The 25,173-nt window shown below is 38.1% G+C and overlaps 1 protein-coding gene across 5 annotated transcripts in view; it reads right to left on the bottom strand.

The window, feature by feature from the left end:
• Positions 1-377: 377 nt before the first annotated feature.
• znf330 (zinc finger protein 330) overlaps positions 378-25,173 on the bottom strand; it is a 32,087-nt gene continuing 7,291 nt past the window's right edge. Inside the window, exons 1-10 of one of the 5 annotated variants that reach the window (NM_001006859.1) lie at positions 19,694-19,818; positions 16,977-17,105; positions 14,679-14,698; positions 14,503-14,573; positions 12,793-12,872; positions 6,620-6,746; positions 4,360-4,464; positions 2,420-2,466; positions 2,081-2,198; positions 378-1,009 (exon numbers count right to left, since the gene is read on the bottom strand). In NM_001006859.1, the coding sequence (NP_001006860.1) occupies positions 744-1,009; positions 2,081-2,198; positions 2,420-2,466; positions 4,360-4,464; positions 6,620-6,746; positions 12,793-12,872; positions 14,503-14,573; positions 14,679-14,698; positions 16,977-17,096 (954 nt within the window). In that variant the 5' untranslated portion in view covers positions 17,097-17,105; positions 19,694-19,818 and the 3' untranslated portion in view covers positions 378-743. Of the gene's footprint in view, positions 1,010-2,080; positions 2,199-2,419; positions 2,467-4,359; positions 4,465-6,619; positions 6,747-12,792; positions 12,873-14,502; positions 14,574-14,678; positions 14,699-16,976; positions 17,106-19,693; positions 19,948-25,173 lie in introns of those variants that run through there. The other 4 variants (XM_012960091.3, XM_012960097.2, XM_012960095.3 and 1 more) reach the window with 4 other exon arrangements.

Raw genomic sequence — 25,173 nt, forward strand, 5'->3', positions numbered from 1 at the left:
AGACATGAATGCTAAATGCACAAATAAATAAGCAGTGGTCATTTTTTTTCTGCTGCTAGCATTGGTGTCTGCACGTTTGAAAACAAAGCAGAATTAGATAAATTAATAGCCACCCTGCAACTCACAGCTCTATGTAACTGGATTCCTTCAGCTGCCACAGAATGGAGGACTGAGGCAGGATAACAACAGGCTCTATTGTGCATCAGCATTCTCTAAAGAATTTAACATTTTTTTTTCTAACCTTGTCTTCAGCCATAATCTGTAGCTGCTCCAAGCCCTTCTGACCTCTTTTTGGGCATATGTGTTAACATAATGTTAAACCACCCCTTTAATGACATTTTGCTGGCGTTAACGTTAAATTCAGAAATATGCCGTGAAACTGGTGAAATTGCTTTAATCCATGTTTTTGACAAAAAAAAAAAAAGTTGGGGCAGGGTGGTGAACATATTTGGCTTTTAAAAAGATTTGAATTTGGTGTTAACATCAGAAAATCATAAACCACCAATTTAATGCCGAATGCATATGAACATGCTCAGTTTCCCCCAAATGATATTGTTGGGTTTAATCTTCTGTCCTTCAAATAAACGACAGTTGTACGGTTAACCAAAGCATTAGAGGCAAATAAGGTGCAGTACCCCCAGTGCTTAGGGATTAGTCATGACTAAATAAAAGCATTTTAATAAAGTATCAGTTAGCTTTAAATTAGCAATGCTTTATTTTTTAACAAATATTCATATAGAGTATCAGTCTTCAGACTCCTCGTAATGGGCATAGCCACTGGCATATGTTCTGCCTAAATGCAAATGGCTGAATGGCTCTGAAACTTCAGTATCGGAGTCTTTTTCAACATCATCTTCACACTCTTCCTCTTCTACTTCTTCATCATCCTCTTCTTCATCGTAATCATCATTGTTTCCACCAGATGCAAGATTTTTCCAGTAGTTCTCATAGCCGGATGCCCCATCATCTTCCTCAGTGCCAGTCTGCCTGCCAAACTTGAGGGAACGTGCTGCAAAGGAAAGGCAAATAAGACTGGAATGATACCTAACACATGGAAAGTTTCTATAACTTGAAATGAAATATGGATATTTGTAGCAGGCATTCAAAGTAGGAGCCACATTCTACTTTGTTTTAGAAAAGATGAGGATTCAAAAGTGGTCTAATAGTAGCAGGTAAATATACAGGTATGGAAAAAAACATTTACATCCTTCTACAGAAATCATAACAAAAAAAAATACAGTTTTTAGGGCAATACATTTCTAAGCAGATTTTATTTTCAATGTCTTAAAGGACAAAGTTAGAATTTTTTATTATTTTTATAGCCTTCCACCTCTGTATTTAAAATAGAAAATACACATGACTCCATATTACTTGTCTCATTGAAGACATTATTTAAAAGTTACAGCTTTGTAGTTTTGTCTACTCTTACTTATAAACAGGACATAGCATCCCTTTTAGCCTGATAATATAGAAATGTGTATATAAAGGCTAACAAAATGCTTTGAAACTATAGTTTCATCTGTTAATACTTATATATTAAGGCCAGAGCAACAAGGTCACCAAGTGTGGGTCTATCATGTTGTGTTAAAAAACGGCAAGAAAATTCTCCACACATCGGCGTTCGGATGGGGATCTTCTCTGCTTATTCTACACAGCTTTTTACACTGTTTTTTCAGCAAATTTTGTGCCCCATAATGTTCCAGTAATGATTAGGACCTAACTACATTAACTCTATCAGGAATACCAAGTTCAGAGTTAAGATGGCATTTTTATGATTTTATGGACTAAAGGGAACTAAATGAAACTTTGAGAAGTATATAAAACTAGAAGTCTACTGCAGTACTGGCCAAAAAAAAGAGCAAAATAAATGTATATCATGAGAAGAGAAGATAGATCTCAGGTATCTGAGTAATGATACTCTAACTTACAGTAATAAACAAACTAGGATGACCAGAACGGATTCTCAAGTACCAAAATCCCTACACTTTAAAAAACATCATCTCTAAAATTGTATAGCACGTCATTTTCTGTTCCATAAGCTATACTGTATATACTGCATGACAATGAAACAAGTGCTTACTTGACATGCTAAGATTCTTGGTCTGCTGAGTCTCATGGCCACATTTAGGGCAGGGCGGCTCTTTTCCTTTTTCAGTCTTAAAAACTTTGCTTCGCGCATGATCATCACAAAAGCATGCCTGTTAAATATTATATAATGTGAGAACTTCCACAGCAAAGGGAATAAAAAGAGTCACACAGGCCTGCAGAAAGCCAGATTGATTAACTCTGCTTTCTTTCAAATGACAGAATAGCAACAACATTCAGGACTTGGGAAAGAAAACAGGAGGCAATGAAGTCTGAATGGAGAAAAAGGCAGTGACAATGGAGCAAAAGGCAGCGAAAAGAAATCACACTTTACCTTGCAACGAAGGCATGAATGCTGTCCTAGGCGATTGCAAGAAGCACCTGGAGCAAAGAGGAGATGGCATAAAATTCAGATAATTCAAAACTAACAATGCATCTACTAGAAAAGCAATCCCAATTCTCATACCGAATCACACATAGCTCTATATGGAAACGAATGCATTCTAAGTTTCTACTCTTAAAACTACATGGGAATGGAACTTTTTCTCTATGGGCAGATATTTACTACTCCAGTTCTCTCTCCATCTCACGACATATTAGCATACAGAATGCATATAATGTCAAGGTTAATTATATATATATATATATATATATATATATATACATACACACAGTGGATATTAAAAGTCTACACACCCCTGGTTCCTGTGCTGTACAAAAATGAGACAAAGATAAATCATTTCAGAACTTTTCCACCTTTAATGTGACCTATAAACTGTACCACTCAATTGAAAAACAAACTGAAATCTTTTAGGTGGAGGGAAGGCTTACTTATCTATTTTTCAAATTTGTGAATTTTAATGTTTTTTTTTAATTAAAAAAACTCAATTTCACTAAACTTGAATGTTTCCATATTTATTAAAAAATTTAGACTATATAAAACTTGATCGAATTATATTGTGAAAAATCTCAAATGCATCAAATTTGCATTCTATCTAATCTACAAACTCTCAAAAAATTCAAATAAGTTCAATGAAAAAAACCACATAGATTTTGCCTAGGGCAACTCCCATTGACATGAACTCGCAAGCTTTTAAATGCCAAAGTTTAATTCTTGAGTTTTTAGAATTTTTTGGCCTTAATATATATCGAACACTCAAGTTTTTGAAACAATAATTCAAATTCATAAGTTTTAGCACAAAACAATTTGAATTGTGACAAAAATTCACACCCAAAAAAATCCACACCCAAAGGGGCTGATTTACTAAGACACAAATTCGAATTGGAAAAATTCCGATTGGAAAATGAACATTTTGCGACTTTTTCGTATTTTTTGCGATTTTTTCGGCACCTTTACGACTTTTCGGAAATTGTCACGACTTTTTCGTTACCAATACGATTTTCGCGAAAAAACGCGAGTTTTTCGTAGCCATTACGATTCGCTCGTATCTTGACGCGACTTTTTCGTATTGAGCGCTCGTAAGCGGCGGGCGAAACTTTCAGACTTAGCATGATTTTGGAAGCCTCCCATAGGGCTCAATGGCACCCTGCAGCTCCAACCCGGCCCAAGGAAAGTCTCCCATAGGGCTCAATGGCACTCTGCAGCTCCAACCCGGCCCAAGGAAAGTCTCCCATAGGGCTCAATGGCACTCTGCAGCTCCAACCCGGCCCAAGGAAAGTCTCCCATAGGGCTCAATGGCACTCTGCAGCTCCAACCCGGCCCAAGGAAAGTCTCCCATAGGGCTCAATGGCACTCTGCAGCTCCAACCCGGCCCAAGGAAAGTCTCCCATAGGGCTCAATGGCACTCTGCAGCTCCAACCTGGCCCAAGGAAAGTCTCCCATAGAGCTCAATGGCACCCTGCAGCTCCAACCTGGCCCAGAAAAATTAACCATACTGAAGCTTGAATGAATCCGAACGCTACGAAAAAATCGCAACATTTTGCGCAACTTTCGGAATGGCTACGAAAAAGTCGCAACTTTTCGTGCAAGTTTTAACGCTACGAAAAAATCGCCAGATTTTGCGCAACATTCGGAATGGCAACGAAAAAGTCGCAATAATTTTCCGAAAAATCGCCAAATGCCGATCATTATGAAAAAAACGCAATCGGACGCATTCGGCCCGTTCGTAGGTAAGTAAATGTGCCCCTTAGTGTAAAAGCATAGCTAGGTAGATAGTCCTTCACTATATAGGTATATGTCCACTTTAATGAATGTGCGCCTTTTAATCAGAATGTCTTGTAAGGGTAGAACATAAATACTGAAAAAATGCTTACATTTAAAAGTTTCTGCCTCCAGGACTTGGCAACTGGCTTGGTGCTCAAACTGGTCATCTTCACAAAGGAAGTTATAACAAAAAGAGCAGCTGAAAATTCGGCCACCTGTAGGAAGTAAAGCATTAAATACTGAGAAGGTTTTTCCCAAAATTACATACATGCTCTAAGATACTAAGGTCTAGACTTAAAAAATGTAAAAAATAAAACATTAAGAAAAAAATGACTGTAGAACTGTGTTAATTAAATACTTAATATCAATAACACTTAAAGAGCAACTTGAGCAATATTTCATTCATTTTTTTAAGGTTTATATAAACTAACTATTCTTTATTTGTTTAGTGAGTGCTAATCATTGAATACAAACTTGCATTAATATAAACAGTATAGGTTGCAACATGAAATAACGATAAATACAAAAAGAATACTTCAGTAATTATATATTTAATTAAGCTATCTGCTAGGGGATGAGTAACTGATGTTGTTACGTACTGTACCATAAGTACGGTTACACATAGCTGATTTAGTGAACTGGGTGCTAGATATACTTTATATTGGTTTTTAGGTCTAAGAGACCATTCGTCTATGAAATAACTGTATTAAGGTGAGCTTTACAATTCAAACTGAGAAGTGGATATGAGACTGTGTCCTGTTAAAAAGGACAATGTTTGACTGTATTCTTGCAATATAAAGTCACAAACAAATCCTATTATTAAATGCACCAATTCTCTTTGGGTCAACCTTGTTGTTGTGGTCTCATCTGTAGCAGCTATGTACAGTAACCCTGAATTTAAAAATTGCATATGTGGTCTTGCTGAAAAAAAAAACCTTGGATTGTTTGCTATACCATCAAAAAAATCAAACCTGCAGCATTTTTGTGTGCTAAAACTTACAGCTTTCTGTGGAATATAGAGTATACAGTATAAAGCCAAACCAAAAACACAAACTGTCATTATATAAAAGACACTAATATTTAGACTAACTGTACTGAGATTTTCTTGGAGCTTATCAGATTGAAATGTTAACAGATTGTCAGAATACTCCTGTCAAGGCTTGGAAATTTAAATATGTGACTACTAATACTACTAATGAGAATTTCTGTATTTAGGTTTCATGGTCATTAAGCAACTCCACAGCAGTGGGGGTCAACACTGTATGGGTAATGAGCTTGGGTGCATTTCCTGTAGCCAATCAAATAATTCTTCCTATAGAATCAAATCAGTAATCAGTATATTTTCTAGTCATCTCCCACAACTGTGAAGATTACACTTAATACTTTACAACCAAATACTACTGACACAGCTCAATGATGTGTACACATTTTAAGTTAATTTTTAGTTCGTAACTGATAAAACCTCTGACTATCCTGCCCCACCTAAAGCATTTGGGATGCCAACGGCCAAATAAACCACTCACATATTTATAGGACTGCTTTATTTTGTATTCATTGTTAAAAGCCTGTATTTTTCCCCATTGTTACAAGGCTGCTTTTCCCTATTCCCAAAACTGTATTTTCCCTCTGGTATTACAAACCTATATGTTACTGCTCCCTGTTTTAGTGTGTGAAAAAAATAAGGCTTGGGATTCATAAATAAAAGATGGTAATAATAGAAATCCACAGTTTTCAAACCCCAGTCAGTGAAAGCTGCCTCTGCTTTTATCTACAAATCTTTTCTTTGAAACATCAGAAAGCTCTGAGCACATACGGCATCCTGTTTTACTCTGACCAGGTATGGATATGTATAGAAATTTCTGTCACTTGTCTCCACAATTTCACTTTCTGAAGTAAAAGTGAAACCGTACATTCCACAGACCAAACAGGAATGAAAGGGAAAAAGCTCATTATTTTGCTATTGTATATGGACAATATGTCAGTGTGCTGTGCTGCCCCCAAGTGTGATATAATGGCAGAGGAGATGAATTCCATGAGAGGTAAACTGCAGCTGTCTGACAAGGGTCACTATTCACAGTGAGGCAGACAGCTCTCGCAGGTAGGAGGTGTCACAAAGGGCATTTTCCTAGGGGCATCTTGGCGTCCAATTTGCAATTATCACAAGAGGACTGTTTTCTACGGTGTTGAAATTTAGAATAAATACCCTTTGTGTTTTGGGGGGGTTTTTTTGCAAGTTGTTTTAGCTACACAGAATTACATCAAGAATTCCTGTAGGGGGAGTCTAAATTATGTGCTTTTTTAAATCAGCAATGCACCCAGAGTTCAGTTCACGTTGCATTGATAGTGCTGTTAATCACTTTATTTACATACCATGGTCCCACACCGCACGTTCACACTCAATACAATCTGCAGAAGTAAGGGGACAGATGCAGGCGTGACTGCTCAGACATTTCTTTCCATGGCACACCCAAGCTTCACAGAAATCACAGATGGCACCCTGCAAAAGGGCAATGCGAGAGAGAGAATTAGCACCAATAAACATTCATCAGCAAAAAGAGCAGGAAATTAAGATTCCTGTACATGGTATATACTGCAGGGAGTACCCTGTTTAGCACAGAACATTTAACTTCATTGTATTGCATATTTGAGTAAGATGAACATTGCATATTTTTTGGGAAATTTTCAGAAACATTAATTTATATACTTTTCTTGTTAGATGCAAAGTAAAATGTATAGGAGCCAGACCATTCTGAATAAATATATTAGCATACCCCTTTATACCTCCTCAGCAAAAATCTAATCTTATGGTTTTGCAAGACAAATTAATAACAAAAACGTTACCTGAGATTTACACATCACCTCTTTAAGTTCAAGGAATACGCTTTTTAAATTTGCTTTCAAAACATGTGAAATGGGCTGCTTATTTATCAACACAGCCCAAGGACATTTAGAACAATGGCACACTGCCATTGCCCTTAGGGTAGTTTTCAAATAAACACTAAAGAAAACAGTGTTTTGCACATGATAAACACATTTACCTCACTTTCTACATTTTATTTTTAGTCCAACTGAAATCTAATGTATCAAGAGCGCCCTCTCCTGGGGAATATGTGCCACACAACAGAGAATGAACACTAAAAACAAATCCAATATTCGAAGTCTACATTAAAATTATTGACATCATTTACTGCACTAATCTGATGTTTTTGCTACCTGACTCCCACTTAAGAAGAGATCAGTATTGATAAGTTACTGACATGTCTGAAGCAAGTGCTTTGTACATACTAATGTAAAAATAAAAATGTAGAAAACTAAATAAGTTGTAGGTTTAGCAATGACAATTGGGTGCCGTCAGTGCTTCCCATAAACGCCCAAAACTACCAACATTTTAAGGGTATCTAGTACATGGGAAACGTTTGTCCTAGTCCATTAATCTATAGCAACTGGTCAGAAGTTTGCTTTTACTGGTCAAGAGCCAAGGATAATGAAAACAATATGCTGTTAGGGGTAGTGGACATCTTGCAGCAATGACACCCACTATACACATACCCAACTACTCTGTAGCAGCGCAGAATGTGCCATTCCATTATCCAGTTTGGCATTTGGTCCTTGCGTGGTACCTAGATCAGCAGTATAAACACCCCCCCTCCCTTTGCCTCTGCAGTGACTGTTGAAGTGAATGTAGCTGCCCATTATACATTATTTGTACACTGGTGTAGGTTTCCTCCTGGTACTCCAGTTCCCTCCCACACTCCAAAATTATACATAGTATAAAAGGGAGCAATGAACTACACAAACTAGCTAACATTTTAGTCTGACTGATCCCTAAAATGTATAAACTAATCACTGACCTGTCTGCTGCCTTCCCATATGGCATACATATAAAAAACAGAGGGACAAAGATGTCTCAACCCCTATTACTACCTAGACATTAGAATACATTTAAACCAATGCTAAAAAGATGGCAATATGTGCTAGACAAGATGTAGTATCTATAAAATCTTTTGTTATCATTCCCAGACAGGCTCATCACCAATCCACCTGCTAGAGGTTGTTTTGGAATTGAGGCACCTTACCCCACTTATTCTAAGGGGCACATTTACTAACCCACGAACGGGTCGAAATGAGTCCGATTGCGTTTTTTTCATAATGATCGGTATTTTGCGATTTTTTTCGTATTTTTTGCGATTTTTTCGGCGTCTTTACGAATTTTTCGTTACCAATACGATTTTTGCGTAAAAACGCGAGTTTTTCGTAGCCATTACGAAAGTTGCGTAAAAATCGCCCGATTTTTCCGTAGCGTTAAAACTTATGCGAAAAGTTGCGCCTTTTTCGTAGCGTTAAAACTTAAAAGGTGCGAAGTTTCGCGTAAGTTTTAACGCTACGAAAAAAGCGCAACTTTTTGCGCAAGTTTTAACGCTACGGAAAAATCGCCAGATTTTTACGCAACTTTCGTAATGGCTACGAAAAACTCGCGTTTTTACGCAAAAATCGTATTGGTAACGAAAAATTCGTAAAGACGCGGAAAAATCGCAAAAAATACGAAAAAGTCGCAAAATGTTCGTTTTCAAGTCGGAACTTTTCCAATTCGGGTTGGATTCGTGGGTTAGTAAATCAGCCCCTAAGTCTCAGCATCCAAACCCTTTAGGACAAAGTATCAAAACTCCCAAGTCAGCTTTTTGCTCGACTAGACATCCTTCCTGCTAGGCAAGGCCCTTTTCTAAACCGATAATCACCAGTCAACCAAGTCCTTACAGCTAAGAGATTGCCCATTGCAAACCAACATATGACAACAAAGGGCCCTGCTCTTTCATAAAACAAGGGCACAACAGTAAAATATTTTATCACTATAAATCACTCTTAGGAGAAAATACTCAGCGAAAAACTGTCTTTCTTGTCCTGCAGGCCTCCTTATTGTTTAACACTGGAGGTAATTTTGTTTCTAACATTGGGGGGGAGGTCCACCTTTATCTCCTCCTAAAGGGGCATGCTGCTGATGGATATGGGGTTGAAAAAGCACCCTCTTGAAAGGGACACACAAAACCCACATACTTGAATGTCTAATCAGCAATTAAAGGAGAAGGAAAGTCATTTTGGCATTTTACTGCTAATAAATTTGCCACATTAGTGCCACCTAGAACACTATATTTATTCTGCAGAAACACATTCCTAAGGGAGTGAGTTTTATGAATTCTTATGGGAGGGGGAGCAGGAGAAGGGAGAGATGAGAAAACTGCTCAGAATCTGACCCCAGGAATGAAGGATTTTTCAGAAGAAGTCAGATACCCTAAGAACATTTTTACAAAAAAGGAAACAAGAAATCCTGTGTTTCTTTTGATAGAGGACTGTAGAGCATTACTGTAGGTGCTTATGGCTGTATTTACATAGACCTTTCTGATAAAGCTTACTTAGTTATCACCTTTCCTTCTCCTTTAAATTAGAGGTTCTCAAACTCGCAGGTTAAATTGAAAGCCAGTAAGGCTAAAAAAAAGATATTAATGGGTCTACAGAGGCTTTTATGACCATAATTTTGAGCCATTTTTGAATTAAGAGGTACTTGACCAAAGGGTTAAGTTGCAATAGTTAGTCTGAAAAATGATCTAGATAAGAGTTGGGCTTGTAGCCCAGAAACCAAAGCATTCAGCAGTGTGCATCTCAATGATTGTGGTGTTGGAAGGTGCAAGGTCACAACTTGAACAGAAGTGCTGCAGTTTTGTGTAACTTAAAATCCCTCTAAAATATTGAACTGTTGGTGCGTCCCCTCGTTCATTCCTTAAAGCAGAACCCGTGGTAAACCTCTCAACACTTAGATTTATAATTTATGATGTTAATATTGGACATACAAATAATACAAATGAAACCCTATTTAATTCCTATATGCATAAAGCAGTAGATTTGTAACGAAGGTCAGTTGCAGACAGTAGGAAACAAATAAATCACTCTCCCAAAAACACAAATCAATTGCTATGTGCATATATTATTTGCCAGTGCATTTTAAATCAATAACAGAGAAGCCTAGAAAGTCATTTCCAGGAGAGGTACTCTATTTGTGTAGCAAGCCAATGATTACATCATTCTAGCATGTTCTCAGCGCCTTTCCTAAAATGTTCTGGATCAATAACTACATAATAGTATAAATTATTTCACTCGGAGAAAGCTACATTTCCTCTAACTGCAATTTTAGATCTTCACTCTGGTTTTTGTTTGTTTTTATTGAAGTTCTATTAATGTTGAATAAAAATAAAAATATAAAAACTGAGTTTGTTTTGCTGCAAGATTGTTAATAAGACACAAACAAAAAGACTTTAAAGGTTTAGAGGGATTTTATCGTAGGCTGAAAATCAGACTGTGATGCTGGTCGTCAATCGACACTTTCCTTAGCTTTATGGGATAATGGAACTATGGGAAATGTTAAAGGAGCGCTGTTATCATCCAAACTTTGTATGTTTAACCTATAATATATGACAGGTATAGGATCTATTATCTGGAATTCTGTTGAGGCCTGGGGTTTTCCAGATAAGGGATCTTTCTGTAATTTGGTCCAAAAACATTTAAACATTAAAAAAAACCAATAGGATTGTTTTGCCACCAATATGGATTAATGCAGCCTAGTTAGACTCATTATCATAGAGAAGTGGGAAATAATTTTTAAAAATTTCAATTTAATATATTTAAAAAGGAAAATGAAAAATACAGCTATAGTCGCAATTTATTAATATGGGTATGGGGCCCCTTATCCAGAAACCAGTTATACAGAAAGCTTTAAATCAGGGGAAGGCTATTTCCTACAGGCTTCATTTAAATAAATAACTATTTTTTAAAAACAATTTCCTTTTTCTCTGAAAAAATAAAACAGTACCTTGTTCTTGATCCTTTCTAAGCTGCATACATCAATAATGGTAACAAAACAACACTATTGGTTTTATTGCATTTGTAAATTATTATTTTTTTTTTTATTTAAAGGTTTATTTTTCTTTATTTGTAACAGTAAAATAAAATAAAAATATAACACTTAATAAAACAGGTTACATAAGTAAAATGGGTGTTTGGTACATTTTGTTTTCACAATTTCAGGTTGGTTGCGCGGTACTATGGTGCTGGACATGACCCTGGTTCGTTAGTGTTAATTTGGGCATGGGCCCCATTTTAGCTGGTTGGAGGCCCGCTTGACTCGCACCACATTCCCCACATTTTTTTTAAATTTCCCTTGTGCCCCTCTAGTCTCATAACTGAGTTTTATGAGGGGTAGGGCAGCGTTAATGAGCTGTTGCCAGAATGCGAGTGTGGGAACACTGTTGCGCATCCACCTCATTATGACTGCTTTTTTTGCATAGAATGTGAGGGATCTGAATCTTACCCTGACTGCATTGGTGGGGAGTATGTCCTCCACCGTGCCTAGGAGACAAGTTGTTGGATTGATCACATTGGATAGCACTAGTTCTGTTGCTATGGTGTTCATCACTGTTGTCCAGAACTGCGCAATGGGGGGACAGCTCCATATTAGGTGGAGAAAGTCCGCTTGGGGGGATTTGCACCTCGGGCAGCAGTCGTTTGGTGCTTTGCTAAATTTATGGAGTTTAGTGGGTGTGATGTACAATTGTTGCAGGACCTTATACTGGATCAGCCTGAACTCATAGCAGCTTTCTGTGGCTTCCTACCATTGTTCTGGCGTTAGGCTAGGGATTTTGTAAATTATTTTTAGCAGACTTAAATGGTGATCCAAGTTACAGAAAGATCCCTTACTTGTAAAATCTCAGGTCCTAAGCATTCCGGATAATAGATTGTACACCTGTACTATATACAGTACTATTAATGAATTAAAAAAAAAACAAACTTTAAGAAAAAAACATTCATAGCATTTTTGCTAGGAAAAATATATTGTAAATACATTCCATTTGATACAGCTTGAGGTTTTCCAATTGTGGAAGCATCACTTAATCATTAATGCATTTCAGACATAAATGCTTACAGGTGGTTACACTGTACTACTGATGTATACTGATCCTAAAGAGACTGTAGGGGTCTTAAAAAGAGAACCCAGAGGAAAGTGCAAGAAATGCACCTCATGAAGAGCTGGCAGGTGCAAGTCAGGCAGTTTCCCCAGCACTGAAAAATAAATGCAGGGAAGTTAACTGGCTACTGATTGAACCTGACCCTAGTGCAAATTTGTTGTACAAACGTGATAGGGAAAATTCACTGTACACTCCATTGGGGCAGGGGTTGATGAATAATCTTTGTATAACTGCAAGTTGTCCCTATATAAAGCATAATTATAGCAATACTCACAACTACATATGTCCATATGTTAGCTAGGAAACTGAATAGAAAGAAAAGCAATATAAAAACTAGAAGAAATAAAGCCTAAACTAACCAAAAGAAAGCATTTTTAGATGCAGAGCAGAAAAAAGGACAGTTTATAATTGAAAAACAAAAAGAAGACCAGCTGAAAATTGCTTAGAGTACCAAAACTTTATTCAAAACTTCTCCTTTGTGACAAGGTGCCATACTAAGCTATGAACTATAGTCCACAAGTAAACACTTACCACCATTGCCATACCCGTGCTGTACACTCCAGGGTGTTTAATTACACAGTCAGAAGACTTCATCATACATTTTGTTTTTCCTGATGAAATAAATTAAAGAAATACAAATTAAAATAGCAATCTACTAAAAATCTTAAAGCATAAAAAAAAAATCCTACTAAATTTCATATGAAGTGATGATTTTATAGATTATGTGCTTACTTATATGATATACAAATATGTTCCAGTTATGTGTAAAACTGCAGTCACATTTTTAAAATTCATTAGTGCTGTAAATGCAGTTTGCATTTTAATCTTGCTTTTATACATTATTATACATTATACTTTTATATATTGATTTGCAAATCCCCCCCTAATCTTAGCTTCTCAACAGCTGCCCAGGGCACACTGAGAATGTGGGCAACAAACCCAAGATAGTAAACTCCTGTTACAACCCTGTACTATTACTGGTGTACAGACCATAAACCTTTAGGTTCAGCATAAAAAAATATAAGATTTCTTGCCATAATAGTTTTTAGTTCTTTAAAAAGCCATATGAAGGTAATCCTCATCTTCTAGTACTATATGCCCTCTTCAAAAAAAATGGTTTAAATTATATTTTAACTTTGAGAAACGTCTGTATATACTATATTATTGCACTTAGAGAAAGCAGATGAAATATAAGCTATACTTAACAGACACCTATCATTAACAAACAGAGGTGGGGGTTAATAGACCATGTGCTTAATAAGAGAGTCCCCCAGCTCACTCATTATGCTTGTGAACATGGCGTATTATCATGGAGAAGAGTTGTCTGATCCTATGTAAAACACATGTGCATAATAAGTGTGCTCAGGCCCTCACTAATTATTAGGGATACAACAAACCCACTTTTTAGGATTCTGCCTAACCCCCGAACCAACCCTGATGGATTCTGCCAAATCCCGAACCGAACCCTAATTAGCATATGCTAATTAGGATCGTGGGGGGTAAACCCCCCCCCTAAATTTTAACCCTTTCTGAATGCTAATTAGCATATGCTAATCAGGATTCGGATTCGGCTCGGCCTGGACCGTGGATTCGGCCAAAACCGAGTCCATCAAAAAAAGGCTGGATTCGTCCCGAACCGAATCCGGGTTTCGGTGCACCCCTACTGATTATGCACAAGTGTGCCCTTACATGGTTGCCTGCGTCAGGAGAAACCTTCTAGTGGGGGATAGCAAAAATGTAGTATTGTTTCTCACAACAGGAGTATGAGCTATTAGCCTGTACCTCCAGTGATGAAAACAATTTTTCTATGATGAGGTGCCCTTTAAGTTATGCTTTCCAATTAAAGAATGAAACTCAAGTTAACTGGAGGTACCAATTTGTATTATTTTGTAATATTGTATTATTTCCTTAAGACAAGATAAATTCAAAAAAATACTTATATAACCAAACCAATATTGAAACTCCAAACTTTCATTTCAAAGTAATGTGTATACAAAATCTGAACTGGTTCGCTTTCTTTTATAAATAAAAAAACAAAAATTTCCCAAAACTAAACTAACCTACACTCTAACAGTTTAGTTGGTGTTATGTTATGCCTTCTGTATGTAATTCATATAGTAGCCCTATAAGTACAAAGGTACAGTAGCCATATGACATTTCATGAGAGGTACAATTATGAGACTTAATTGCCCTTTCAGTTCTTACAAAATGGGGACCTGGGGTATTATTGTTTGTACTCACCGCAATGAGCACACATTGGAAGCTTTTGCACAGAACTGCAAAAATAGCAAAAGGCTCTGTTCTTCTGCCGCCTTTGTTGAAAAAAAAAAAGTAATAATTTTAGACAAATAACAGCTGTAACAATAATTAACATGCCTGGAGAAATGCAATTGCATAATAATAGTCTTAATACTTACCGCTGACATTTGTCACATTCCTATAAAAATAAAAAGAAAGAATGAATATTTACATGACAAATTCTTGGCATTATTTATTTAAACCATGCATTATATGTTGCAGAAATGATTGCCACTGAGTAAATATAATTTTGCTTTGTGTATGTGTACTTATTAAACTATATTCTTCCTGTCAGTCAGACAATATAAAAGTTCAGTGGGCTACTGCTAAATTAATCCCGGTAGAGCAGCCTTGGCTGACTTATGACTTTTCATACCTGGTTATAACGAGGACTCTAAGGACACATAAGACATAATAGCAGCCAGGGGAGAACTAGGTTTAAAGATTGCATAGCTTTGGTATTTCTGTTTTTGAAACAAGGATTAAAAATAAATAAATAAATTAGGAGTCAATCAAATAAAATCAGATATGTACCTGCACACATACTGGATGCTCTCTATATACTTTAACTTAAATGCAAGGATGTATTGGTGCCATAATACTACATAGTAACATTGTAAGTTAGGTTGAAAAAAGACACACAGTCCTCAAGTTCAACCTTTTATGCCAATATATAACGTGCCTAACTGCTAGATGATTCATTGTAAGGCAAAAAACCCCCCATCTGAAGCCTCTCCAATTTGGCACAGAGGGGGGGGGGGGGGAAATTCCTTCCTGACTCCAAGATGGCAATAGGACCAGTCCCTGGACCAACTTGTACTATGTATCTATGTATGTAAGTATGTATGTATGTATGTATATCTTTATTTATAAAGCGCTACTTATGTACGCAGCGCTGTACTATGAACTATCTATACTATATCACCCATATACTGTTATAATCTGTTTGCTTACTTTGTTGTTGGAAGCTGCAATCCCCTTTTCTGGGTTTGTTTAATGTTATAATGGCCCCGTAAAGGAAACTAAATTTCTCTAAAAACAACAGTGAATATGTCCCATGATTGCAGATAGCTTGTCTTTGCTCAAAAACATTTGTTATCAATAACCTTTATTTCTCTGTGGACTTACATTTCTATAAAGCAAAGTACTAAAAGTAACCTACATGAGGTGGTAAAAGCTGTATTAAGCATATTATAGGTCTGTTTAATTGTGGAAACACAACTTACACTGTGAAACAATTATTAACTCAAACACCGTTAAACTTTTGCTCTGCAATATGAAATCTTTTTCCAGGTTTCTACATGAAAAACATTTCCCTCCTGTATGCAAAGTAGAAGGAATCCTAGGAAAAACACATTTGCACCTAGAATTTCCCTTTTTGCAGAATAATTCACAGGCTAAAGCTTACCCATTGTTTTTTAAAGCATGGAACTTTCAACATCCAAAATGAGATGACAATGCAAGCTCAAGCAGCTGAACCCCTTGGAAGGCTCTATTTAAACCAAAAATATATCTCTACAAAATATGGTCCTGGTGATGAAATTAGCTGGATGTTAGGATGCCTTTAGGGCTTTGACAGACGGGGAGATTAATCGACCCGCAACAAATCTCCATTGGTGTAGGCGACTAATCTCCCGAAGTTTCCTCTCAAAGCAACTTCGGCGATTTTGGCAAATCGCCATGCAGCTTATGCCATCCCACCGGCAATATACATTTTAGCTGGTGGGATGGCATTTCGGGGAGATTAGTTGCCTGCGACAAGGGAGATTTGTCATGCGGCGACTAATCTCCCCTTCTGTCACAGCCCTTAAGGTTTATTATACTTTAAAATGGTTGTTGCTTATTTGTACTTCTAACAGAGCAATGACGCTGACGCAGTTTTATGGCATCTAGAAATATTTGCTACATACAGTACATATTAAAGGAATTCTCTAAGAGCTGTTATACCTGGTGTTTTTCATTGGTAGTGGTTGGTACTGGCATTGCTAATTTTAAAAAATGTGTTCCCAACAACACCGCCACCCCCATCATATGGCTGAATGTCCATGGCCTGACAGCATGTGCTAGCTTCCAGACTGTTGATCCTTGGATAGGTTTAAATGCAACACAAGCATTACACAAATATATACTGTGGCCTGCCAGAGGTATTTGCCATATAGGCACCCCAGGACATGTGCCAGATAGTTGCTTCAAAATTCAGCAGCAGAGCTGAGGGAGTACCTGCAACTGTGGCCATAGCGAATGCACAGGACAGCAGGACAGTCTGTACATGCACTGATCCCAAGAAAAAGCCTTTGAACACTAAATGGAAAATTAGCATCTCTTTACCACCTTCTAGAAAAAGATCTTCAACACCAATATTTCACACATTCAGTTGACTTTTCCAGCTGGTATAAACGGAACATAAAATACATTACCATGGATGCATTACAAGGATGTTTAGCCAGGTCCACATTACCCCGAGCTGCTCTCAATTGCTTTTCTCTTTCCTTTCGATTTTCTGCCTTCTTGCGTGCACCAGTCTTCTTTTTAGGCATTTTTAGGCACTATCAAAAGGAGACAAGAATTAAGTAACTAAACACTGCCCTTAGTTGGTTGCCCTTCTTCTCGGCTCACATTAGAATGATGGGAGCTACAAGAAGCTGACCACTGCTTTTTTTTCTAAAGCAAAAGGGAAAGTTGTGCTCTCAACAAAATATTTTGTCATTATAAAGAGGGTGTGCAACAAAGGTGTGATCAAACACTGGAAAAAACACCTCTGTACCCACCTATATTAAAGCATATTACCCTGTTTTTCTCAAAGAGAGTGTAATTCTAAGATAGTTTACAATGTACACGTATCTATTATCTGGAATCCTTGGGACATGGGGTTATCTGCATAATGTGTCTTTCTGCAATTTGGATCACCATACCTTAAGTCTGCTTAAAAATCATTTAAAAGGAGAAGGAAAGGCTAAGTCACTTGGTGGTGCCAAAATGTTAGGCCCCTCCAAGTGACTTTAATTGCTTACCTTGTACCCCGGGCTGGTGTCCCTGTTAGGAGAGAACAGCACCAGCCCGGGGTACCTGCAGCAAGCGCTTCCTTCTTCCTGCTTCACGCTTGCGCAGTAGAGTGAAAAGCCAACCTTTAACAACAAAGTCGGCTGTTCACTCTACAGCACATGCGCCCAGGGATTTCACTGCAGAAGAGACCCAGGACTATTAATCAGATGACTTTTGCTATATTGTTTCAAAAGTCAGGGACAGACGTTCCATGAATATAAACAACCAAAGAGACACTACTTTTAATAGCACTTACAAAAAACTTTAAAACCACCAAAATGATAATATATACTTAAAAGCTAATAGTAAACTGTTATTGGGTTTACAACTCCTTTTGTGCAAAAAAAAAAAATCCTCTGAATAATCAACATAAAAAAAAAAACCACACACGCTTTTTTTTTTTTTTAAAGCTGGCCAACTGCATGAAAAAAGCCCCTTATTTGAGGTCTATATATTAAAATATCTCCTGTTGCCTTGGATGGGAATTGTGAAAATGCAAACACACAACAGTCATCAGGAAACACATGCATGTGCATGTTAGGAAAAGAATCTTTGGGTAAACACTGACACCAGTGGTTTCCTATAACACCAAACAAGCCAATCTTTCCCTGACATGCCTACCCTGAGTGGGCGATATCAGGCTAATTCAATTGTTTGGGCCAAACGATCAAATTACTTGGTCCAACTGGCAAAGGAGCCATCGGACCAAGGACCGCATCATCCCCAATCCGATGGGAAAATCAAACCTGCCCGATTAACACCTGTCTGATTTTCAGCCATATATATCGATCCAGGAGGCCCATTGGTCTAAAGGATTTGAATCGGCAGCTTGAATCTGCCCATGTATGGCCCCCTTAACTGCTTTAAGCAGTGCTGTATTTATGTGAGACACATAAAGACACATAGGCACTTTTATGCCCCTAAATGCTTTTGCACTTTTGTCTGGGGTATTTGTAAATAACCCCAATAGTGTAAAATGACTACTGGAAGGAAGGGTGGCCCTTAGAAAAATGTCATATTACAAGGAAGAAACTGTATGTTTTGTTGCTGTGTTCATTTCCATACTCAGCAGGGCAGCACAACTTTCCACTTAGGTCCATACAGATACAACAGCCCCTACTCTGCACTCATAGGGGCTAATTTATCAACAATGGGCAGTTCTGCACCTGGGTAGTAACCCATGGCAACCAATCAAATGTTTGTTTTTACTGTAGCTTGCTAAAAAAAGTTTCCATAAGTTATTGTGTGTGTTAATAAATGAGCCTCTAGCTGTAGAGGTGGGCCAAGCCGGCCACCTTGCCCCCACCGCTGCTTCCCTGCGCCATTAAGGTCCCCTCTCAGCACTAAAGCGCGCAGAGGGGGGAGCGACCAGGAAATCAGCAGTGGGGGTAAGAGATCCCGGACTAGGGGTTGACAATAGAGAAAAGAGACTGTTGCGCCCTTTTCTGCCCACCTCTAATTACAGCCCTGGTTTGCTGAATCTGAACTCAAGAAAAACCAATTGGGCATGATACTGTATTAACCCAACATTTCAGGGGTAACCCCATAACAGTCCTGCTTCTTGTGGGACACTCCGGATTTTCCTGACGCAGCCCCGGATTGCTACCTATATGTCCCACAAAGCTCTTAATTGCAGGCACCTCCTGTTTTACACAAAATCCTGATGCAACAAATCTCCCCATGAGAGACTGTGGCACTGAGATTACATATTAGCGCAGAAGCTGCCCTGTAGCTGTGACCAGCAGAAAAGGCTGAAGAGCCCTGCTTAATAATGCAGTGACATTTCTACTGTACAGCGCTATGGAACATGTCAGTGCTTTAATACCTGTTAATAAGAATAAGGGCATCTAATATATATGTGTGTGCTGCCTATTTATTGCAGCAGAGTGTCCCAATGAATTCCTGCGCTCACAATGTCTCTCTGTTATGGGACAGACCTTCCATTCCTTGTATGACTGACAGCTGTCAATCTGCTCTGCCCCCTCCCCCCATAGGTGCAAATAGAAATACTCACAGGAGAACGCCCTCTTCACCACAAATAAATGTCAAATACAACTCGACCTATAAATATGGCATCTTTAGCTATACGTACGCACACACACTGATTCAATTGCAACGATTATTCCATTAGATGAACAGGAACAAATGCACGTCCGCTTTTCTTGGGACACTTTTAAATTTTCTTAACACAGCCCGCAGCGCCGGATCGCTACTTACATGTCCCCTAAAACTGTTCGCTAGCTTCTTTCCTCCTCTCTTACAGAAAATCCCGACGCCACAAGTCTCCTCACGCGTGATTGTGGCGTCATGACTACACGTAAGCGCAGTGACGTGAATGAAGCCGCCTAGTGGGCGTAGCGACGGCGGCACTCAGTGGGGTGGGCGTACAGTCCGGTTATCCTGTGCTTACGCTTGCTAGTCATGCTAAAAGAGTAGATAGAAGGCTTAATTCGTGTTGACCTCCGCCGTAGTTTCTAATATTTTCTTAAAAGTAATTTATATTTTCTGCGTCTAGCCGCGACTTGTGTCAAGTAACTAAAACAAAAGAAATGTTTTCTTGCAGTCAGACTGTCTACTCCCAGGGTGATGCAGTGACGGTGAAAATGACAAAAAAAACATGCTTTTTACAAAAAAAAAAAAAAAAAATCTAGTGGTTGCAAGTAGTGAAGATTTTGCAAAATGGAGAAATTTTGTGAAATGCATAGTGGGGTTTTTTTCCATGGCGGCTTTTTCCTTTTTGGGTTTTCAGTGTATTATATACTGGAGTCAATGGGTGTTTTTCTGAGCTAAACATTTCTACTTGAATGATACAGTGGTCAGTCAATCATGAACTCCTAGGGGCACATTTACTAACCCACGAATTCGAATTGGAAAAATTCTGATTGGAAAACGAACATTTTGGGACTTTTTCGTATTTTTGCGATTTTTTTTTGGCGCCTTTACGACTTTTCGGAAATTGTCGCGACTTTTTCGTTACCAATACAATTTGCGAGAAAAAACGTGAGTTTTTCGTAGCCATTACAATGCGCTCGTATCTTGTCGCGACTTTTTTGTATTGAGCGCTCGTAAGCGGCGGGCGAAACTTTCAGACTTAGCATGATTTTGGAAGCCTCCCATAGGACTCAATGGCACCCTGCAGCTCAAACCTGGCCCAAGGAAAGTCTCCCATAGGGCTCAATGGCACTCTGCAGCTCCAACCTGGCCCAAGGAAAGTCTCCCATAGGGCTCAATGGCACTCTGCAGCTCCAACCCGGCCCAAGGAAAGTCTCCCATAGGACTCAATGGCACTCTGCAGCTCCAACCTGGCCCAAGGAAAGTCTCCCATAGGGCTCAATGGCACTCTGCAGCTCCAACCCGGCCCAAGGAAAGTCTCCCATAGGACTCAATGGCACTCTGCAGCTCCAACCTGGCCCAAGGAAAGTCTCCCATAGGGCTCAATGGCACTCTGCAGCTCCAACCCGGCCCAAGGAAAGTCTCCCATAGGGCTCAATGGCACTCTGCAGCTCCAACCTGGCCCAAGGAAAGTCACCATACTGAAGCTTGAATGAATCCGAATCTTTCGTACTCGGCGCGAAGGCCACGAAAAAGTCGCGACTTTTCGCGCAAGTAGTAACGCTACGAAAAAATCACCAGATTTTGCGCAACATTCAGAATGGCAACAAAAAAGTCGCGTCAATTTTCCGAAAAATCGCCAAATACCGATCATTACGAAAAAAACGCAATCGGACACATTCGGCCTGTTCGTGGGTTAGTAAATGTGCCCCCTAATGTCATGAGTCCGCCTGCAATACGTACTCTAAAAAAAGACAATGGGGCACATTCATCAAAGTATGATTGTTTCCAAATACAAAAAAAATTGTATTTTTTCTAAGTTTTCATACTGTGCGTATTTTTGGCGACATTTTCGTACTATGTGCCAATTTGTGTGACAAAATCGTATTTGTCACGAGTACAAAAGTTCCGGATTCATTAAAGCTTTGGTATCGTGACTTTCCTTGGGCCGGGTTGGAGCTGCAGAGTGCCATTGAGCCCTATGGGAGACTTTCAAAAAGTCAGAAAGGTTTTCCTGCCGTTTACAATCGTATGGATACGAAAATTTTGTGGCTTTAGTAACACCATTACAATATTATCGTGACTATTACAATTTATTCATAATTATTTTTGTGACGTTTCCGATAATCAGAAATTATATTTAATCCAAATTTTTCCCATTTTGGGATTCAAACTCGTACTTTGATGAATCTGCCCCAAAGAGTGCAGTGGACCAAAATAAGTTTTAGGATTATTTATTACTTTGGCCTCATGGTCTCAGTGTTTTAGGTGAAAACTAGGTCCAGATTTTTTACAAATTAGGGAGCAAACTGGCTAATATAGGAGAAGACAATGGAATGGAATTCGCTAAAAGCAATCTTGTGTTTTTAGGCTCTTATTTTATTCTGGCATAAGAGTATCTCAGTGTTTTGTGCAACAAGGGCTAAGTTAAAAGACAGTGGGTAAAACTGACCAGCCCACTGTTTTCGGCGAAAACAAGGTTCCGAATTTTCACAAATTAGAGACAAAAAAAGGAATGCATGCAAATATCTGTTTTCAAATTATGCAGGACATGTGCACAAAGGTTGGGCAATGGGTTCCAAAAGACACATCAGAGCTTGTAGAGAATAATCAGATATGGCAGTTCAGGCCTCTAAGAACTTGTTTGATCAATCATGGCATGAAAAATCAAAATAGTACTCCTAAAATAAAAGTAAACTTAGAGGTCCAGCTTACTAGTGTGTAGTCTGTTTGGTGTACCTCAATGATTTTGTAGTTGTATATCATGAGATTTTGTTGGATCAGAAAAAGAAGATCCTCAATCTACTGGCAAATCTGATAAAACTGGAATTTAGACCCTTGTAAGTAAATTCTGTTGCTAGGCTACACATAGTCACTCTGACGTTACGAATCCACCAGAGAAATTCCAAAAAATGGTAAAGCCAATGTATTGAGACATCTCGATAAGGATGTTAATGGCTATCATAGAGCGATTAGTAGCTTTATCTCCAAGTTCCACTATACTGCAGACATCTACAGTTTGTGCTAGACTTTCACAAAGATGGACATTAGGCAGATTTTATAAATCTAAATTCAGATGCTAAATTCAGATTCAGAATTTGGCTAACCATTTCAAATGCCAGACCAACACTCTTACGACAACAGATCTCATTATAACAAATGCCACCTTAATGGGTTAAGAAAGTTCTTCCAAACCAAAGAGTTAAAGGGGCCATGGACCCTAGATGAAAAGCCCACCACATAAATGCTCAGAGCTATTTCTTTTGCCCTACAATATATCCTAGTTACACCCTTTTCTGCCACAGCACAATTACAAATTGTCAAGACGGCAGTATCATACATTAACAGGATGAATAAATTGTAAATGTGGGCCTAGTTTCCAGATAAACACTAGGCTGGAACTCAACATTACCTTTGGTCAAAAAGGAACACCAAGAGCCCCAATAGTGTAATATGTTTTTACAAGGAGTAATGGTAGAATAAACAAATTAATACAAGCCAGTGTTACCAATAGGCAACCACTGTATAGGCAGGTGGGGAGATTATCCTGACCCCACTCAGGAATAAGAAGTCGCTCTGTAGAAGGAAGAAAAATGGGGATAACACCCCTCCACTCGGGGTGGACTCGGTATAGTGATAAGACAAAACAGAGGCGCCAAAAGGATAAAATTAGCTAAAAATACTTAAAAACCCAATGGGTAATTCAGAGGAGGTAGTAGTGAACTTACCTCCTCCAGGCAGACACCAACAAAAGTGGTAATTTTCAGTAATAGTTTATTCACAATATTGCCACTTTTGTTGGTGTCTGCCTGGAGGAGGTAAGTTCACTACTACCTCCTCTGAATTACCCATTGGGTTTTTAAGTGTTTTTAGCTAATTTTATCCTTTTGGCACCTCTGTTTTGTCTTATCACTATTACCTTTGGTCAGTTGCGCCATGGTCTTATGCCAAATAAGTCCTTTTTTGTATGCAGCATTATTCATTAGGAATACATAGGAAAACTGTAACTCAAAGGCTAACCCTTTAAGAAAGCACCCTTTTTGTACAGTCAGCAGTTTGCAATATTGTAAGAAATTTATGTTAAAATTCTCTTTAATAATAATAATTGTGACAAGCTAAAAATATTGAGATTCCTAGTTGAAAGTCATAGGACATGTTTGCATAGAAAACAATCCTGTAGAAACATTGGGGGGAAAAATTGTTTTTTAACCCATAAAAAATTCTAAATAATTACATTTACCTACTACCAATAAGATGTATATTTCTGTTTCACCGATGCACATTTTTTAAAAAACTTTGCATACATTTTTGCAAGACTTGCGGTTTGTTGTTCACCCTAAAGGTGGCGCCAAATTCTCAACTTTGCAAAGTATACTTACACTTTCTGTATCAGATTGCACATTCCAGAGGATCTGGCAGAATTGTACTATAGAACAATACTAAGTTTTCAGCATTAAAAAATTTTCTATGCATATTTGTTGTATGCCTTGAAATTACTGCGTTTTACAGTAACCTAAGCATCTGGCTTTATTATAACTGATCTATTTCATTTTGTATGAATGACAGTGCTTAAGGCAATTTGCACCTACATATTTGTTGGGAAAGCCTGTTGGAGGGTCCCATACACGGACAGAAAAGCTGCTGACTTGGTCTGAATGGGACTGATCGACAGCTTCCCATGCATGGTCACCTTTGCTCTCCTGGGCTAAAGATCTGCAGTCTCATGTTAATACTTTAGATTGTAAAGCATTGACTGTTTAATATAATACACTCAGTATACTTTTTTTTAATGGTTTCCTAGTTTTAAACAGAAAACTTAAAAAGACGGCGATTCCTGTAGTTCATCTTCAGATTCCAAGATCAGCCTTAAAGGTTGTGCAAAACAATTATGCAAGTGTAGTTGTGGAAGGATATACTAAGTAACCCTCTGTGACAATCCTATTCAGGGCTCAGTTCAGTTTATTTTTCCCTTTGACAGGTTTATCCCAATCACGTCACCCCTCTATTACCTTCAGGCCCACACACAAGACTAATTATCTTAGAAGGGCATGGCTTGTACCAGATGGAGCGACATAATGCACCCACGAGTCCCATATTTTTTTAAAATTGTAGTTGCCTGTCATTCAAAATTCCAGTAAGTTTCTCAACTAGAATCCAATTAATTTTGTGTTTTGTGTAACAGTAATTTTCTAGACCTAGCAAAAGTTAATTTGGCTGCAGTATAAATTTGGGTAATAAAGATCCTTGCATATTTATTTATCAGGATTTTACTTTCTATCAGGAGACATTCTGGTGACTTAGGCAAGTCTATTCCGGTTAATGAATATATTTTATAGACCCTGGTTCAAAATCCTTAAACCATAGGATATTGCCACCAAATATGAAAAGCCATGCCTTCTCCTCGACAACCTATAATGCATAATGGGCTATAAAAGTTATTTATTTTAAATCTATTCCATGTGGTGTGGCAATGCCCTTTAATCCAGAATTTTTGGAATCAAATAGTAGAAGAAATAAGTC

The sequence above is a fragment of the Xenopus tropicalis genome, chromosome 1 (assembly GCF_000004195.4).
Source record: "Xenopus tropicalis strain Nigerian chromosome 1, UCB_Xtro_10.0, whole genome shotgun sequence".
In the NCBI taxonomy this organism is placed as follows: domain Eukaryota; kingdom Metazoa; phylum Chordata; class Amphibia; order Anura; family Pipidae; genus Xenopus; species Xenopus tropicalis.